Here is a 20812-nt window from a genome sequence, read left to right on the forward strand (position 1 = left end):
TCAACCCTGGCTCCACCGCACATTCTCAGCAGTAAAACCCGTGAACAATCGAAGAATAAATGAAACTCTATCTAACTTTTTTTCCCCCGACTGCAACTCTGGATAGAGTTAGCCCGGCCCATCTGGTGCAGCAAATGGCCCATCTCACCAGGGAGCAAGGGAAGGGGGGGGGGGGGAGGCGGTGGTTGTGAAGGGGGGGAGAAGGGGGGGATTGAAAACAGATCAGCAGCCTGAAGATCTCAACACCACCGCATGTCTCTGCAACAACTGCCGAGAGCAGCCAAACCGCTTTTACTTCCAAACTTTGACGCGCACTCGGGACGAAAACAAAGCTTTTACGCACGATGTTAGTTTACTGAAAACGGCGCAAAGCTAACACACGGAGCGCACCTCTGGGAGAAGATGGATTGTAAGAAAAAGTTCCACCCCGCTCCGCACTGAATCTCTCCCCGGGACAGAGAATTCCGTGCGAACTTTGAGCGTTTCCAAACTTTCTCTGAGCTCGGCACATGGAGTTTTCCGTCAAGTCCGGAGAGGCTTGTTTGCGCGTTTTGCCTTCCATGGTGCCAGCTCACTCCTAGTTTACGGGAAGCAGACTCAGGCAAAGTTTTCCTTGGACAAAAAGAGTGCGCGGAAGAGCCTCGGCTTCGCAGTGAGAGCAGCAGCGGAGGTAAGGGACTTTGTTCTGATGCTGACAGACTGAATGTGTCCTTGCGCTTCTGTGTTTCCCTCTGTTCCGCTCTTATGTCCACACTTCAGTGGACTTTAAGTGTTGTTCTACTCTTTCTGTTGCCTTGCGTGTCAACGGCAGATGAAGCTCAGGGCAGCTTCACATCTCATTTGCACTTTGAACTTATCTGACACAGGAATCCGAAAAATGTTCCTCATGCAACTTGATCCATATGGGAAGAGATGTGATCAGAAAGCACGGCGCCGATCCCTCTAACAGCTCTTAATAGTTCAACACCATTTTTATGTTTGAGCTCTACAAACAGGGAGGCTGCTTTTATTATTGTAAGATGTGGCAAAAAAAAAATCATCTAAAATGTCCTTTACATTTCACTTTTACATTCCAAACATCAAAAAAGCCACTTTGCTTTCTTCTCTCCATTCAAGCTTTCTTAGGCTTGAATGAAAAAGTAATAAAACAATTACAAAGTCACACACTGCACTGATGCATTCACACACACACACAAACACACAAACACACACACACACACACACACACACACACACACACACACACACACACACACACACACACACTCAGTGGAGCACTTTACTTCTTTTAATCTCTTAATGCCAGAAAGCAAAGAAACAAACATGAGGCAGAGTGTGAGCATGCATGGACACTGTGACAGGACGGCTGGAGATGTGGACTTATTGTTGAAAGATTCAGAGTTTACTGTTTGCTCTCCGGCCTGAGCAGTCAACAAACACTTGACGCCTTTGTGGGGCCCTTAAGCAGCTATATTTGCTGTTGGCTTTTACTCCTATCCAACAGGCACTGCTAATGATCTCCAAACTCATGTGTGGACATACGAGCCTCACTTTTTTCTTTAGTTGTTTTGGCCTACATAAAAATTAAAAAGGAGCTGTTTTTCTTCCAGCTTTTTCCTTTCACATTTGAAAAGCAAACAGGCTCCTTCCTTGGATGACGTTTCCTTGCATACTGATGAGAAACAGACCTAGTAGAAATGAGAAGAAAAAGCCTTGAAGAATAATTCAAGTATATAAAAAAGGGTTTTACAATATTGGTAATCTTGTTTTTTCTTTTTGAATAAGAATACGTGCAAGTATGTTTTCCGCTTCACATGATGACAACCCCAGTCAGGGCTAAAGGGGATTTGCATGAGAAAAAAGAAAAAAGTTTTAGTGCATTTGGCCATTGTGAGGAATGAAGAGTTCCAACAGTTAGGGCCTACGGAGAGTGAAAGGAGTAAAGAATGGATGAGCCTATTCAGCTCATTCAGCCTCCGTTCGGGGGAGACCCATAGTGGCCATGTCACTTTCATCTCCACAGCCGGGCCCTGTGTGTGTGGTGCTGTGTTGTGTGTGTTGTGTGTGTGTGCTGCTGTAGCCCCTCGTTTTCACACATCGCCTCTGCACAGGCCCCACTTTATTGATCTGCTTCCTTTTTTCTCTTTTCTGGAAGTTCACAGAAAATTTAATGAACCAAATACTGGAAAAGCAGTGACTAGATTGTGTGTGTGTGTGTGTGTGTGTGTGTGTGTGTGTGTGTGTGTGTGTGTGTGTGTGTGTGTGTGTGTGTGTGTGTGTGTGTGTGTGTGTGTGTGTGTGTGTGAAGGGTATAGGCCAAGGAGGAGGAGAAGGAGGAGGGTGGGGGTACAGCTTCTTTTTTTTTTTGAAAGCAAATACCGATGAAGTCTAGCGTACAGGGACATAGAGGAGGGTTGGAGGAGAGGGTGAAGAGGGTGAAGTCTGAGTGACTCTGAGGAGGGGGAGGAGCAGATACCCCCCCCCCAACCCAACCCTCCTCCACCTCAACCACCCACTCCTGCTGAGTAAACTGAAAAGTTGAAAATGCCTTTAAACCTCGACCCATCCCACAGCCACCCTTGTTTCACTGATGCAACTCACTGTACTGTACGGGGGCCGCCTGCCGGGGTGCGGTGGGGTTTGGTTGGGTGGGGGTGCTTCTGAGGACTCTGTGGTTTGGTGGAAAAATGTTTGCGCTGGAGTTTAGTGGCTGTGGATGAAGGGTAGCTGCTCCTTTCCCCCTTATCACTGAGTAAACCTCTGACCTGCCGATCCACACACTGCAGCCCACACTCACTGTTACACCCACTGTGGAGTCCTATCGTCAGGGGAATCCTGGGAGAACACTTTGTTTTTCTCACATGTTGAACAGAGAACATTCAGATTTATGTATTGAAGTTAATCAGGGCCTTTATTAATGATGATGATATTGTTTTGCTGTTGCAAAATTCAATGTGTAACAGGGTTAGTAATTGATATACAAATAATCATATGGCGAATGGCGTATTTCTTTAATATTTTTCTATTATTAGAAGAGTTTTTTTCTTGATGAACTGCTATTTTTGTGTACCAAACGGCTTCTTATTATAATTATGTATTTACATTGTGGAGTGACTTCATTCAAAGCCAAGAGAAAAGATCTGAAACTAAAAAAGTTGCAGTGCATTCTGGTCTGCTGACGGTATAGAAAAGAGTGTCTCTGGTCCTTTTTAAAGTCTTCTGTTTGTCCACTGGCACATATGCAGCACAAAAAAAAAGGTTTGACTCTGATTTGGAGGGAACAGAGAAAGGTGAATAATATATCAGACATTGCATTTTATAATTCTTTAAGAAAAATCACAGTAGCATCGGTATTCAAAACTGAGAAACTGCAAGCAGCAAATGTTCAATAATTAACTTTAACAAATAATAATGACTGGTAATGAATATAATTCTAGTGATCCGATGGGTTTTCCACACAGAGGGCTGTTCTGTGGAGTTAAAATGACTCATGTGCAGGGATGAATTGATGAGACATTAATGGCCATTAAGGGGGCTGTAAAAGGCAGCTATGTGTCGTGCAACAGCGATCGTTCAGTCAGCCTGCACTTGAGATGGAGGGAAAAGTGGGAGAAATGGCCGCTAGCATTCATGTGTAGAGCCCTTCACTGAGCCCCGTCTCTTTGCTTTGGCATGGGGACGGCGCGGGACAATCCCCGCTTGTTTTAGCGCCTGTTGTTTCCCTCCCCTCGAGGCATCCTGCTCACTCTCCCTCAAGTGTGTGAGGTTAAATAGGCTCACATCATATCTGGGTTGGGGCTGCACATTTCACACCCTCCTGCTTCCCCCTTTTTACACTAGAGCAGCCATGAGTGGGCACTCCATTCCCAGAACAGAAACGGAGGTCAGGCCAGATCTTACCGCCGGTTTCGCACCATAAGGCCTCTGAAAACACATGTGGTTGAGAAGCGGCGCAGGGCCTGATGTTCATTTAACAAGCCATTTTAAGGGCTGTACGGTAAAATAACTGACAAGCTTATTACAGGCCGGTTGACCTCATCAATCACCGCTCCCCATCCCCATGAACGCGCAATTACAACGGATATAGGTAGTCTCTGGAATACTGTTTTTCCATGTCACGCACCACAGTCTAACCAGCCTATTCCTACGCTGAAAAACTGAAACATAGCTTATTTGAAAGCAATAATATTGACTTAAAGTTATTTAAACTTAATATTATTGCTTTCAACTAACCTAATACAATTATTTGAAATTAGTAGAAATAATACATTTAATTAAAGTCAACATTTCATTTTTTTCCGTGTTTGATTGTTTAGTCAGTCGGTGCCTCTTTAATTCACAAAGCATAAGACCTTAGCCAGCTCCAATACCTCCAAAAGGGAGTACAGCTTAAACACATCCCGTCTTGTAAACAGTGTACTCTGTGTGATGCATGGTGTGTCAGCACCAAGATCTTCCCATCACATTCTGGCCCAACTCTTCACACACTCCTTCACTCGATACTGACTCATCGGAAACCCAGTTTCCCAAAAGCATTTCAGCAGTAACCTCATCATTGTCTGTGGGCTCACAAAGGAACAATGGAGATGGTGGTTCTGGGGTCTTCTGGAGAAACCCTGCCCAGGTCACAGGAGGTCACTCCATTCGTGTGGAGGGGGTTGGGGGGATGGTGAAGCTAATTTCATTATCTCAACACAACTCCTCGGACAGTGGAAAGTGTCAGGATGTCTATCTTAACACTTTTATTGACCGTCACATCTCAGAGCATGTAGTCATGTGATGACAACTCTAACACAGCATTTTTTGGAGAAAAAAAAAATCCTAGTTAACAGTTAATTGTTGGAATAGTTGGCAGTTATTTTATGCTGATGGATAATCCATTAGTCAACCAATCATGGCAGCTCTACCCAGAACCTCATGGACATTTCAGTCTTTCAGAGGTCCATAACACTTCTCTAAGGAAAGTGGAAGATAGGCTCTCAATGAATGGTAGGCAATCTTGTTTTATATATTTTTAATTACTTTTGAGTGAGTAAACACAATAATATCAATCAATATCAAGACAATATACCATGCACACCTTATTGTTCATTAGAGGGCAGCCCAGCAGCTATGTGATGATGTTCAGAATTAGAATCTCTTGCAAATTGACTGAAATACCAAAGTTCGTGGTTATCCGTCACGGACTGTAAAATATGATCTTATAAGACATTTTGGTCTCTAGCAAGTACTGATTGGTCTTTGTTTGAATCAGTTGAGTGGGATGTTATTTTGGAATACAAGAGAGGGATGCTTTCCATGGCTCCGTCTTCTGGTAAAATCCCTGAGATGTTATCAGAGATATGTCTATAAGGGGAAGGATCACAATGTCCCCTCACTGTATCATTAACACTTCCTCATCACACATGAAACAGGTTTTTGCCGGTGACTGTGAGCTTTGGAGATAGACTCGCACACAATGGAGTATTGTCTGACATGTTTGCCGCGGGCTTTAATCTGATGCAGAGGCAGCGATTGGGGTCCATGCAGAGGCCTCCGACAACAGAATGCAGCCAACAGACCGAGAGCGAACGAGGGGAGGAGGTGGGATCTGTTTGTGCTCCTCACTCTGGGGTTTGTGTTGGGAGGAGAGAGGGTAAGGAGTTTGTAAGTTTTGATTTACACTAGGCCCTCCCATAGCTACAAAGTGCACGCAGCCTCAAGGGCAGGGCGGTTGGGCTCCTTTTTTCTTACGTTTCCATATGATGGGAGATATTAGGTTCCAAATGGTGCTGACTCAGTGCCAGGCCACAGTCTCCTCTCAGATGGAAGCTGGAGACAAGAGCTGGAGAGTTTGGATACAGAGACATGTGGTTTTCTTTAGCGACAAGCTCCGCAACCATTCCCCTTCTCCCTCTCTACATCTCTCCTCTCTCTTCTGCTCCCTCACTTTGGCTAGGGGCCAAGAGGAGGTTTGCTCATGTTTTGTAATCAGCTCATTAGAGAGAGAAAGTGGGATGAAAACCGCGCTGGTTACGTGCGGGGCTCGACTTGCTAATGTCGTGCTGAACTCCACGGTGTCAACAGGTGGTCACAGCACAGCAAAGCATTCCTGGGAAAAAGAGTTGGTGAAGACAGCGGAAAAATCTACATACATGTCATTCTTGTTGGAAGTCTACACGCATACACTGAAAGAACTGAAACGTTGACTTTAATTAATTGCATTAGGTCAGCAGATTTCAAATAACGTTATTAGGTTAGTTAAAAACAATTATATTAAAGTTGAACCTAATTAAAGTTAACATTATTCTGTTCAACTAACCTAATACATTTATGTGGGTTTGTAATCTGGTTCTTGATTGATTATTCACCTTGAGCCACGTGTTAGTGTGTCTGATTAACCTCAGACTGCCTCACTCAACCAGATCAGTTAGAACACACAGCTAGAGCACCTCCATTGATTTCACACGTCAGTTTATCAGTTTGGACTTGGAGACAAACTGTGGTTGTGGAGTTTCAAATATGTTTGGTATTTACTAGCCAGTGAGGGCATTGTTAAAACATACTGTTGGCTGCATTATGGGAAACAGTTTTTCCATATAAACAAAGCTTCAGAGTCCCTGCTTCTTACATTTGGACAATTCTGTTTTGCTTTTTGTAACTGTCTCTTGAGAGTTTGACAACTCAATGTGTGACCTTTTGGGAAAGATCTCCATCTCACTGGAACATCTAAACTGATACAGCACAGTAAGTGTGTGTAATCTCAGCTGGTAACACCTCCTTTGTGTCCCCTCTTTGTTTCCAAAATTACCTTTTAAGGGTTTTAGTACAACCAAACCCAGGATTTAGTTGCCCATTTACAACAGAATTTGTTTTTTAAATACTGAACCATCCTTACTCTAAAAAGGTAACAACATTTTCAAGTTTGGCCGGCGTAGTGTGGCTGTAAATATTCACAATGACCACAAGATCTCACCTGGTGACATGCTCTGACAGCTGCTGCTGACACAAACACACACATACACCGAAAACCCCCCAACTTCAAGGGGAGTCCCCCTCCCGTCACCAACGGTCTGAGATGTGACTTGGACATAGCAGCAGCTGACTGGTGTGGGCCAGCAATGCACAGACGCTCAGACTGTGAACTCTCACATGCACTCCTCCTGGAGCGCTCTGTTCACCGCAACAAAGTGGAAGTCGCACCACAGTGAAACCTGAGTGTAGCAAATGCCAACTTTGATTTGGCCCAATCTTTACTCACTGGCTTGTAGGCATATCCGCTGTAGTTCTGCACACACACACACACACACACACACACACACACACACACACACACACACACACACACACACACACACACACACACACACACACACACACACACACACACACACACACACACACACATAGTTCTGCTTAAGTAGTTGCAAGGTTATTGACAGCTGAAGCGGTGAAGAGTGAGTGCTAACAACACATTTAGGATGAACAACCCAGTCCAAATGCTTCAGAGAGGAAGCTGGCTGGAGTCGGCAGCGTGCAATGTGGCACCAGTGACAGCTGTGGCTTTTACACACAGACACACACACCTCCATTACATGGTTAGAGGGTCAGGCTAGTGTTCATTCAGCTGTGAACCGTCTGCAATAAAATCATCACAGTTTTTGAACTCTAGATTTGTTTTTATTATCAATGAAGCTGTAATTTCTTTAATTGCTAAATATTTTAAGGTATAACATTTTCCAGGACCCAAACTGACATGTTTGTTTTTAATTAACAATGAATCACTGCTGTTATAAGCTGCTAGTGTTCACGCCAAGTTAGCGCCTTGACAGGGGAAAACAGACTATAATATTTCAACAGCTATTGGATGGATGTCATTTTTTCCATACATGCATAGTTCCCAGAGGATGAAACCTACTAGTCTACTTCCGCGCTCATGGAGTCCTATTGTGAAACCGCAAATGTTGAGCACACCAACGTTTTCTGTTAGAAATGTATAGTACTCGTCCCCAGCACATAGAAACTGCCGGATGCTAACTTGGGCAATTAGCACAATTAGCATAAATTGCATTCATTAGCATTATTTAGCAAATGCAGACACTAGTTTAACAAGGCTTGGCTGATTTGGACAATGTTGGAGTGGTTTTGGGAGTAATTGAGGATGTTGAATCAATTTCTGATAATTCAGGATCAAAAATGAGTTTTGAGTCCCCTAAATCTTTATAATTGACCCAAAATGTATCAAAATCTGATTGAACCTGAAACATTTATTAGGTGTCAGCCATTTCTTTTCTGTGAAATGATTTATCAACAGGTTTAGCTCTTCCTCCTGTCACCTCCTTTTGTTTAAATCGTTTATTCCATTCTTTTGCATCAGTATCTGTTCTTTCACTGTAGTTTTTTAGATTCTACAGAGACAAAAATCCATGTATATTCTTCCCGCTCTGCCCGGGACTGCAGAGGCCATGAGCTCCACATCTGTTTTCTGTTGGTCGAGGGAGACGAAGAGATCAACCACAGGATATTGCCTTTACTAGCAGGAAAGGTCAGGTTCAGGGGTGGGGTAAGAACTCATCCACAGGGCTTTCCTCTGCTGTTTTAGATGCTTTTATATTACATCAGTTGTTAGATGCTCATTATTCTCTATCTTCCGCAATCCACTGCATGATTGGGTTTGGGTAAGGGATTCCAGTCCCCATGTGCAGTATGTACATTGTTAATGTTTGGAATGGATAAGACTTGAAAAAGTGTTTTTTAAAAGCTTGAATTTACAAGATTACAAACAAAATATGTATGTTGCTATAGGTCAATATGATAAAATCGCGAAAGCATATTGTGGCAATACACCTCTCCCCGCTTCACTGAGCTGGATCTATACATGTGTGACAGCATGTAGTGATGTTGTTTCAACCTCTGAATCAGACTAATGGCTAATGTGTTTCAGTCCGACCTCTCACAGTATCCTTCATGACCTTTTAGACCTCAGCTTTAAAGACGTTCCTCCAAGGAGTGATTCACTCACGGAGAATGTGTGTTGTCCCAGTCTAAACTTGTCCTCTCCCACAGGTCTCTGCAACCTGCCGTCTATTGCAGAGTATCATCAGTCAACAAAAACATTCTCAGCCTAATGGAACTGCTTTTTCCGATGGAATCAAACTAATTATGGGGGATTTTTTGATTGGAAATGTATGGAAAGTAGGAAGACATTAAATCATCAAGTAAGATGACTGGAAGAGTATATCCTTGAGCTTGTTGTGATTCTCTAAAGGTCTTTAAACCTGCAATAACGGTCACTTGGGGGCATCAGCTAGTTGTTAAATTTGCTTGTCCTCTGCTCAGCAGGTAGCATATGTCGGTATTGGGTTGGGTTGGGTAATAATTCCCAATGAGTTTGTCCCTACGAGCAACACATTTCACATTGCACCGTAACTTTAACAGTTGTCAAAAATAAGTTTTGTAATCCAATGGTTTTTACCAATCACATTTAGAAAACTTCCAGGGAAAAGTGTGATGTACTCAACAATAAATACAACTTAATAGCGGTGAAAAATAACTGTACACCAATTTATTCTTCTTCATGTTATACAGAAGTACAAAAAGCATACAGAGGTTAAGTGGTCTAATAAAGGGTCTTGATTTGTAACCAATTTTTCCTGAGTTTTCTTTCACCTCACCATGACCCAGGGGCTGTGTTAATATTTCATCTCTCTCTCCTGGTTAAGACATTTAAACAATGGAAGTTGGCGGGAGTGTAGTTTCAGATGTGGCAAACCAAGAGTGAAGGTTTTAATGGGTTTGCTGGCTGCTTGACAGGCTGAAATCTGGACTGCATTTCTTCATGTATAGCAGAGAGATGCACAGCAGCGCTTGATAAACGACTGGGAGCTAACCCGCTGTGCAAAGCAGCAGCTGAAGGAGTATTGAGTTTAAATAAGAGTCAAAGGAGAGAGGGGCAACCATTAAATATGTTGTCATCCATAAAAGGACATACACGACTACATGAACCTGAGTTCAAGTTGTGCTGGCACTGTGAGTACAGTTCATTCATTATTGATTAGGATCTTCTCTCTGTAGTCTATTGTCTAAATATCTATATTATTAGAGAGACGGTGCTCGCTGAACATGTCACTATTGGATGTGGTGTAAAAAATATTGGGGTGAAATTACCCTTTTATTTCTTCCCTCTTGTAAAATCAGGTGTCAGTTAACATTGGAGTCAATGTGCACCCCTGTCATAGTGTAGAATGTGCGGCTGAAGTAGCTTTGGTAATTAGTTTTTCTCAATTTTTCTGTATTTCCATAAAAAAAATGTATACGCTTATTATGGAATAGTAGAGTTCACAGAAACATTAAATATATGGTAAAGTACAGAATATGGAACATCAAAAGTCTTCAATGAGCTGAAAAGTGGTGAAGCTTGAAAACAGCCTCTTGATTAAACAGTATGGAAGAACTTTGTTGCCAAAAATATCTTTGGAATAGGAATAAGAGAATCTTAAACATGTTGTTACTGAAGCAGCTGAGATTTTTTTTTTAAAAAGCTGTGTTTTCTGAGGAAGGAAGTATTTGGTAAGCTCGAGAACATTTGGTCAGTTTAAATGAAAGGTTTCTCCTGAAACTGCCCCAGAGTACCGGAGTAAATCCGGCCACGGAGGTTAGAGCTGGCCTTGTGAGGGGGAAAGCAGCTGTATTTGTATGATTTATGCAAGGATCTCTCTGGAGCTGGATAGTGAAGGTACAACTGCAGGACAAGAAACAGGAAGTGTGTGTGGACTCTCAGCATCACCTCCCGCCGCTCCTACACCTGTCCACCTGTAAATTCACTCTGACAGTTCCAGCATTCCTCCCGAGCATTTCATTGTGTTTAGCCCTTTTTCCCACTTAGGGTGCAACTGGAGCGAAGGTTAAGGGCTGCAGCAGTGCTTAGACTAAATGGTTTTATGTGTGTATCACAGCTTAAAAAAGATTTCCATCTTAAAGAAAGAGTTATTAGTCAAGGAGCAAGATATGATCAACCTTGATTATTCTTTGTAGTGAAATAATGTCAGGTGTCAGAGCAGCAACAGCTGTCAGAATGAAACACACAAGAGGAACAGGTTAGATTGCAATCCATACAAATAAAGTATAGATTTAAAAAAAGGATAAAATAAGACACTGGGTTGGTGGATATAGCCATCTGTCCTTCATTCAAATCATCTTATCTCATTAACTGTTAGCAGTGTGTTACCGACACACAGTTAACACTGGTTTACTTTTACCATAGCTACAGTCTATCCCAGTACTTAACCCTGCAAACTGATGTTTGGCTAAAGCATGGCAACAGAACTAACACATTAATATAGGACAACCTTGTAAAGGTTATATGTCAAACTTATTATTTTTCAATTTACACACGTAGCAGATACGCAGCAACATAAGCAACTGTTTACCATCTGGAAAACAATCCACCCCTTTTCTTTTGCCTCAGTGTTTGAGCTCCACCACTCCGTAAAGATAATATATCCAGCTGTCTTTGTGTCCTTTTATTTATACAGTCATATATGGACAAAAACATGTTCTCTTTGTTGGAGGTGGATTTAATTTCCACTACTGTTACATGTATAAAAATCCAACAATTATTCAATATCAGCTTTTTGGTAAAGTGATAAAAAGAAAAACAAATCTTAATCTGCAACCAGCAGTTATAGCTGACAATACACAGGGTTTAATTGTAATATAAATACTATTGTTGGAAAATATGTTAACATTTAGCCCAACAACTAATAGTTGCTAATTTGTTATTTTTTGTGTAATTTCATGCTTTTTATTTACCGACTCAGAATACAAACTCCTGTTTAAGTATAGGCAAAACACAACAGAGTAAAAATTAATGAAAATAAGGGAAATCAAGTATGTAAACACTACTATATTTAAAGTAAATCAAAGCTCTTTACAAGGTCAGCTTGTCAATTTGTTTATACAAGTGTCAGACCGTAGAATTAGCAAAACAGAGGACAAATATTCCTCCCGAAACAATCAATAGCATATACATTTATCCAACCCTCAAGCAAGTAAAGTTACTAACAAAACCTGATACACCCAGTTCAAGCCTGTGATAAAGTCCCAAAAATATGTAAAACAAAGCGCATTTTATCTCCTAATGCTTATTATGTTAACCTGCATGAGTGCACCATGAGTAACCTGAGTAGAGAGGTGCAGCAGACCTCACCTATCTCTCTCTCTGAGTCTGCCAAGTGAGCAGAGTGTGGGACAGCCTGTCATCGTGTGTGTGCGAATCCACCGTGTGTGTGTGTGTGTGTGTGTGTGTGTGTGTGTGTGTGTGTGTGTGTGTGTGTGTGTGTGTGTGTGTGTGTGTGTGTGTGTGTGTGTGTGTGTGTGTGTGTGTGTGTGTGTGTGTGTGTGTGTGTGTGTGTGTGTGTGTGTGTGTGTGCTGCCAGGAAAAAGAGCCTACCAGCATAGGATCACATTGACTGAAAGATAGGAAGGAAGAAAGTAAGAAGAGCAGAGCCTGGACATCTTCACGATGAGAGGGCCTCTTTTGATGTGTGTTTGCATTCCTTTCAGTGTTGGTGAAAGGGGAGATGTTGAACGGTAGTGAAGGAGAGGAACACTTGAAACTGACCGAGGCGCTAAAGAAAACACATGGCAGGTCTCATAACAAAAGTCTTAGGTGGGAGTGGGGTGGCTGAAGGTGAATGAACAGAGACAGGAAGAAGAGTTCAGAGTAGAACATACTGTTGTCTTTCAATGAGAGAAAATCGGATAAATGAATAACATAATCACAAACCTGAACTGTAAATTCATTTTGTCAAGTGATCATTCTGACTTTTTAATATATGAGCATACTCTCATGAAAAACCTTCACAACCCGGTGATTCTGCTCTGGTTTGATCAGAGCTCCTTATGATTTAAGGCCTGACCTTGGCAGATGAAACACACAGACCCTCCCCATTACCTCAGCCTTTTCCTGTGCCTCATGTGGTGCAGTGGCATGTCTGGATGATGTATCAGAGCCAGGGCTGGTGAAAGGAAATCAAGATGTAAAAACTCTTGTGCTATTTCCCCACTAAACGCATAGTTTTTCTCCTACCTCCTTTAGGTCTGAATGATCAAATGTTAGTCAGAACAATGTTAGTGTTTGGCGCGGTCGGACTTAGGGTAATAACAGAACAACATCGGAGAACTTATTGAATTTAAAGGGGCCCTATTTTGTTTTATAGGTTTCTGTGCATATAAATGGTGTGCAAAGGCTGAAATCCCTGTGTTCCCTGCAGAGGGAGTTTCTCTATGTAACAATTGCACTTCTATTGGCTGGTTTCTACATAATAGGGTAAAGGCCAGGAAATAACTAATTGGTTCACCAATCACAACAGAGCCAGCCAGCTAATCAATCAGAGCAGACTGGGCTCTGGTTTCAGACTGAGGGTGAAAAGAGATGCTGCAGCACAGGCAGTATGAGAAGCTTTTTGAACATTAAAGCATGAAGACACGTCCCAGTAGAGGCATTAAATTCAAATATGAACATGAGCATACTTTTAAAAAACACATTATAGATTTCCTGGCATTTGTGTTTTCTTCAAATAAAACTCTTACACTTTAAAAAAGCAGATGAAAACAGATTTCTCACAAAACCTATTTTTTTTAGATTATTCATTAAAGGCAAAGACTGTTCTAAATGGCAGAAAACATCCAGTTGTGTGGCTGTGTGGCCGGAAGGAACAAGAACAAAGCGGCCTCACTGTAAAACTCAAGGGTTAAGGTTTCGGATATGGTTACTCTAGCCTTACAAAAAAAGCAGCTTTGCAGTGAAATCAACCAAATAAATCATGTAAAGTAGTAATCTGTTTGGGGATTTTGCTGCTAGACAGACATTGCTTTGGGGTTTTTGCTTGGCACTTCCCAGAAATCATTTGGTAATCAGACAGTAAAGCAGATCCTGGGCGTCTTACCCATACTTTAAAACTTTTTGAGGTCTGTTCAACATCACTTCCTGCGACAAGCCAAGGCACCAGATGTGGAATTGTTCATGATGTAGCAAGATGGTAAAGAGTTGATGGTCGGTGTTTGCTGTAAATGGGGGTAAATCCTGCCCTGCTCTCAAGTCCCCAGTCTGTGGTCACATGGCACAAGAAGGTGGGGAAAGGAGAGGGTGGAGGGGGTACTTATCCTGTTCGTGCCGCGACGGGCTGCCCAACCAACCAGAAGATGAGAAAAGAAGTGCACCCTTGTTGTTTGTTCGCCTTTGGCCCCGCCATCTGTCCGCCTGGTTCCTGACACCTGTACCAGCCTGTCAGAGTGGGGCTTCCCTGTCATCGGGGGCAGCGCCGGTTTGGCCTGTTGGGAGCCACCGGGGGTGGGGCGGGGGGGGGGGGGATCGGATCGGGGTGAAGTTGGGGCCACTTTTGAGAAATTAACTCAAATCAAGGAGCTTTAATAGGCGAAAGTGGACCGATTGGATTATTTTTAACAATTTTGGGACTTAGATCATTTTATTTTCACCATTGTGAACAGCAAATATCTATTATCGGAGAGGGGGGCTCGCTGAACGTGTCGCTGTAAAATGAGTTCATGGTGTAAAAATGTGGGAGAAATTTCCCCTTTTTTCATCCCTTGAAGTCAATAGGGCAACACTTTGTTTACTCTACTTTTCTTATAAATATAGTCTTGTTTGAATGGGACATTTCACAAAATCAACCCCAAAAGTCATTGAGATGATGTCCTCAATGAGCTGAACAGATTGAAGTTTGAAAAAAAGTTTCTTGATCAAACAGTATGGAAGAACCTTATTGCCAAAAATAACTTAAGAATGTCAAAGAGAAACTGAGAAGATGTTTGGCATTACCAGCGCACGTGTTTACTGGCTTCACTGGCCGTCTGACAGCATGCTATAAGAAACTTCTTAAATGTTCTTTTCACATGCGTACACACTGGAATCTGATATTGGACACAATTTAAAAAACAACGTGAACAGCCGACAAAATAGTTTTTCGCAATGAAACCAAATTGTGCACTGAGGCCTGCAGAGTGGGCGTAGCCAGGTTTGAGATCCAACGTCCCCAAAGCTGCCCCCGCTGATTCAGTATTTTTATTTCTAGGTAAATGAACTTTACAGGTGCTTGTACCCCAAACCCTCTTCTCATCAAAATATTGGCTCGAGGTTCAGAGGCAATTGGAAAGCAAATAGTTGGCATGCAGTAAAAGCATGGAAACAGCTATTAATGCGGTGCCAGATGTTCATCAGACGCCGATGTTAAGGGGAGGATTCTCAGTCATTTCTAAGAGCCAGTCTGCTTGAAAGGCGAACTGTGTTGCTGTGAGCTCTGGTGTGTTCATGGGCACATCTTATCTCTGCCAAGAGGGTTCACTACCAAAAGAGCCGCTCCTCTGGCCAACTCTGAATAAGATAAAAGCCCATGAAAGAGCACATTAAATTCTATCACAAAGGTGATGTCAGAGTGACGGAGTTCTCCAAGAGCAGACTCGAGACGTTCTGGCACCAGAAAAAAAGAAACAGATGCAGCCTAAACCTGTTAGTCACCCACCTTCTAATCGGCTTACATTGGCTCGGTGACAGGCGACTGGCACCTCCGGAGGGTCACAGACATGGCTGCTAATACACACACGTCACAGCAAAGGATGACATGTTGGATATCCACATGAAACCAAAAACAGCACTTCACACATTCGACAGAGAGATCACTGAGCAATCACTTTTTCCTCTCAGTGACGGTATCATTCTCAGCTCGTAATTACGTATTTCCATATTCTCATTCCATCTGGTGTTAAAGTGTGTATGAAGAGTGTGTTTTAATGTCTTTTGACTCATTTTATGGCCTTTCTTGAAGCCAAAAATCATATTTGATTTCCTGAAAATTAATTTCCGCTTAGTTTCTTTCGGTATTGTTTGTCTCCTTTGGGCAAAAATCCAGCCACAAACACTTTAGTTTTACAGGACTGGAGAGTGCAGAATTATTTAGTGAATTTTTTTAACTTCCCGTAGCTCCCAACAGGTGTGAGGAAGGAACTGAAGCTGGTTTGAGATGCCCCAAAGCTTCAGACGCACACTAAAAATGTTTTTAAACTTCTCCAAACATGGAAAGAAGTCCCTTCCCTTGCACCTGTGAAACCCCGCCGCCCCCACCCCCCCAGATTACTTCCGTTGCTCAGTCTTGCCAGAATGTCCTCTCAGCGCTCGGTGGACATTTTCTCGCCAGTGTCTGCAAGCAGGTGTTAAAGCGATGACCACAAGCTAGCAGGAGTGTGTGGAAAACTCCCCCCACACTCCCAGGCCGGGGCCGGGCTCTTGTTTGTTCTCAGCAGAGGATGATCTTGTAGGTCCCACCATGTCAAACAAGTGGCACGTTGCCAAGTCGTCGGGCCTTTCATACAGACATGAGGAGGTATTGACACAGCGTGTGCGGCTGAAACCTCAGCGCTGAGGGCCACTCACACCGACAACAGAACAGAGGAGCGCTGTGAAGGCATTACACCGAGAACCTGTGTGTGTGTTCAGGCTCGACCTGACAGGAGTTACACTCACAGAATAAATACATACAAAGTCACAGAATAAACATTGTAAATCACTTTGATTTTAGAAAGATGCGTTACGGTCTGCTCTTTGAAACAGTTAATAAACCTTTTTTATGTTGTATTTTCAGCTGACTTATTATCCAGGTTATACAATTAGTGTAAGATTAATTGTATAACCTGGATAATTTTAGGAAAGTTTTCTGAAAGGTTGAATATACCCATTTACATTGGAATATAGGATAGTGAAGCCCACAAAAAACACATAGAACCTTTTTTTAAAGACAGATGACAGGAACCCCGATAAGACAAATGGTATTCAATTCAAATAATTATTATAATATTATGTATATACATATATAACTATATAAACCTAAAATATACCTAAAATAAGTCAAAATCACTCCAGTAGCTGTTAAAAAGCTTTTCTTTTTGTTGGGGGGGGTTTAACTATCCCGTAGTCTTAGGTAAGTGTATGCCACGTTTTTGAAAACCTTCATGAAATTAACCAGGTTTAATAATCAAGTAGTTTGGATATAACAAAACTAAACAGCCTCATTACATTTTAACTTATTTGTCACAGCCTAAATGAGGTATTTGATTATCAACGTGTCCCTGTTTCCTCCCCAGGTTGCGGCGGACAGTGAAGAGCAGCATGGAGACTTCAGCTCCAACAGCCACTGAGAAGAAGGAGTGTAAGGGATCAGGTCTGGATGGAAGCAGCTTCTCAGAGCTCCCAAAGAAGCCTTCGCCCACCACTCTGACCAGAGGTAAGCTCTTCTTCATTTACCTTGAAAATACATATTTAACACAGTGGAATTACAGCTGGTTGTAAACGCTCTCCCAGTATAGCTCTCTTGCATCCTTCTGTTTGTCTGTGAGATCCTGTACTCCGCACTGCAGTCTTAAACATTTTGGCTACTTTAAGGAGCTGGGTTGCAAATGAGAGCTAGACCAAGAGATGGGGGCAGCATGTTTCAGAGATGTCAGGGAATGGATGATGAAAAAATGTTATAATGAGGTCGAAAGACCTTGTTCTCACCTCCCGAGTGTACATTTCATGAATTACTAAAGAAGGACGGCACAGCAGTGGACGACATGGTGTATCAGAGTCCTCGGATAAAGGTTGGGCGCAGGGAAGCACCTTTGAAATGCTAAGAAGATATCACATGACATTGTGGCGTTAGCGGTATTTCGGCTTAATGATGGGCTTGGTGGCCTGCCACATGAGAAACCATGAGCAGTAATTGTTTGGGGATGCAGGGTTAGAAACTAGGACGTATCAGTGCGCCCTCCCTGGCACCTCCACAAAGAGGCCGCATGTTTTTCAAACCAACAAGAAAAAATATTGTGCTTGCCATGACATGAATTATTAAGTCATTTACGCTCTTATGACCATTGTGTGTTATGTAGCCAGTGGGGGATGAATTTTCATAACCTTTCAGCGCTGAAAAGAGTAGTCTGCACCCATCAGGGCTTATTTGTGCTTGTGAGGTACTACAGAGGTTGCATATTCCCACTATGAAGGGGTCATAATTAAAAGATGAGAGCTCATGTTTTCATTAGTGAATGTGTGATGAAAACTCCTCGTAACGAGGTTTGAGGACCTCGCTGCATCCTCTGAGGTACCAGGGTTATAAATTACTAACGCCTGCTGGTGGACACTGAAAGCCCTCAGGAAGACGCACTGGTTCATCTGAGGGGCCCCGGCAGGAACATGCCATTCAAGTGGTTTCACTGTTTAATGAAGGGCCTGGTGGCCTGCCATGGCAAAGCTCACTTTGTCACACGGGGGAAGAGAAGAAGTAGGACGTGAGGACGTCATTAGATAGTTTTAATGCTCTGCTTTTGTTTTCATATGATTATTCTGTCTTTTTATCTGAACTGGTTTTCAGATTAGTATGCATGTGGAAACAAAAATGGGGCAAATGTGAATAAATAAAGTTGCTTCTTGGTAAGATGTCACAAACAGGCTAACTTAAAGGTCCTCTTTATCTAGCTCTCTTGTATTTGAAATGGAATTCCAAAGTAGTCCAAAAACTCCAGACTGTTTATCTTTTTTTTTTTTTTTTTTAAGTTTGAAAATGAAGCCGCACTTTACAGTGTAACTTAAGCAGAAACATTCTGGGAACATCTTGTTCACCCTAATCCGCCGTGTCAGCTGGCCACGATTCTCATAACTTGTTTCATGAGAGCTCACTTTGCTTGTGTTTCATGGAGACCTGCCTCGCCTTGTTAAACTTATCTGTGTCTCCGAGTGTGAGGACATAATGGAAGTGTGTCTGGACGCTAAGGCAGAGTGTGTATCAGGGTCCAATGGGAAAGAAAAGTCCAGGGACGATGTCTCAAAAGTGCTGGTCAGGTGCAGTCTGTATTATGGGAATCAGGATTGTTTCTCAGGGCCTTGTTAATGGTTTTAAATGCCCCCCCTTTCTGTGTGACAGCCTGCATCTGTCTGGCAGCAACGGGGCCTGCTTCCACAGGCACGGCCCCTGCAACCTGACACCCGAGCTCGGGGATTTACGAGTCTGTGTCGGCTCTGTGTCAGAGTAACATATGTCCAGATTAGGTACCAGGACTGTAAAACATCTCATGATTTCAAAGGAATACCTGTGATTCATGTACCCCCCCACTCCCTACTTCACACCAAAGACTAGCATATGGACGCTCTGATGTGCTGTTAACTGCGGAAGAACAACGCCTTCCAACACACATCTTCCAACATGTTGTTTTACGGCCCTTGTTATATTCCGGGGAAGTTTGCCAAGGAGAATTTTTTCCATCATCCCTCACGTTGGTGTTGACTGTACGAGGCCAGTGGAGCAGACAAGCTCGCTAACACTCGTGATTATTTCTGCCTAAGCAGTGCGTTATGCTCATATTTCTTAGAGCCGGCTGTAGCTCGCGAGCTCCGGACAGAGATTGATGTTCTTCAGCCTCAGAAACACGTTGTCCACAGATAATTATTCACAGGTTGATGTATGTAAGGAGGATGCCAATGAGAGGCTCTACAGACAAATGTCCTCACCTTTGTCCACACTTGCCGTCCCACTTGTACTCAAATGAGAATGCAGTATTAAATCACCCAACCTCCAGTTTCCCCCCGTGAAAATGGATTGGCCCAGCTCTGACTCCTGTAGGCCTACTGCAGATGGATGAAGAAGAGGAGTGTTTTATAATTAGTTTAGCGGGGAGTTTCTCCGCAATAACGAGCCGTATGTCCCGGCCATCATGGTGAAGTCTTGAAAAAAATCTGCTCCAAAATCATATAAAAGAACAATAAAAACAAAGTGTTTTCACTTGTAATAAGTAGAAAAATGCCTGTCAGTAGAACAAGTGATAATTAGCTTGGTAAGATTCTTGAAATAAAATGGGATATTTAGATATATGAGGTCTTGTAATTAGCTGGGAAAACTAATTTTGAACTATATTTGACCCGGATTAGGAAATAATTCCTACAACATAAGCCAGAAATGCTCCAAAGTTAGAAAGTTGGTGTTTTTCCAATACAAATGTGTTTCCTAAAGTTAATTAAGATGCATTTCTTGAAAAAAGGATCCATCTTTTACAAAAACTAAAGCAGCTTAAAAGAACGTGTTTCATCTCCAACTCAAAGTGAGATGTTTTTAAAGTGTAGATGGAGCTGAAGGGTCTTCACTGGGGTGTCCGCACCGGCCACAAGGCTTTTTTTCTGAAGGGTGCTCTAGAGCGGGTCACGCCCCCGCCAGCAGAGAAAAATGTCCCAGAGCAAAATAGCACCCCCGCCTCCCCCAGCTCACTCCCCGTCCACAGGCCTACTCCAAAGGGACAGCCACTAATCTTCCTGAGAAAGAGATTTCTGCCTTTCTTTCTGCGATCCTAAATGAGGCTCTTACGCTACTGTGGTTCCACAGACAGGGTGAGAGGTGGAGGGGGGGGGAGGATTCTGTGACCAGGGTTATGCAGGGATGACCGCATTCATGCCAGACCCCTTTGCCCCCTTTTGGTTTAACTCCTTAGCCCTCCACCTCATCTGCTGATGCCTGAAGTATTCTACTCCTACAGAAAGGAAACATGACCTTCTAAACAATGGTCTGTAACATCCGGGTGGGTTCATTATGTCTTGACCAATGCAACTAAGCTTGTGCATTGAAGGAATACCTCACCCATAAAATGACAATTGTATATTAATTACTCACCTTGTTTTACCTTTTACTCTTGAAGAAAACGTTGTTTTCCTCGCGTGCAAGCCATGCATGCACAGTAAAACAAAGCAGAGAAAAGTCTTGGAAGTAAATTAAATTCATTACAACAAACTCTATACAAT

At 42.7% G+C, this 20812-nt stretch overlaps 1 protein-coding gene across 1 annotated transcript in view; it reads left to right on the plus strand.

Moving 5' to 3' along the window:
• The first annotated feature begins 213 nt into the window (after nt 1–213).
• gli2a (GLI family zinc finger 2a) overlaps nt 214–20812 on the plus strand; it is an 88754-nt gene continuing 68155 nt past the window's right edge. Inside the window, exons 1-2 of the mRNA XM_063888751.1 lie at nt 214–670; nt 17137–17276. Coding sequence (XP_063744821.1) covers nt 17162–17276 — 115 coding nt within the window. The 5' untranslated portion in view covers nt 214–670; nt 17137–17161. The remainder of the gene's footprint in view (nt 671–17136; nt 17277–20812) is intronic.

Source organism: Eleginops maclovinus, chromosome 7 (assembly GCF_036324505.1).
Source record: "Eleginops maclovinus isolate JMC-PN-2008 ecotype Puerto Natales chromosome 7, JC_Emac_rtc_rv5, whole genome shotgun sequence".
Lineage (NCBI taxonomy): Eukaryota > Metazoa > Chordata > Actinopteri > Perciformes > Eleginopidae > Eleginops > Eleginops maclovinus.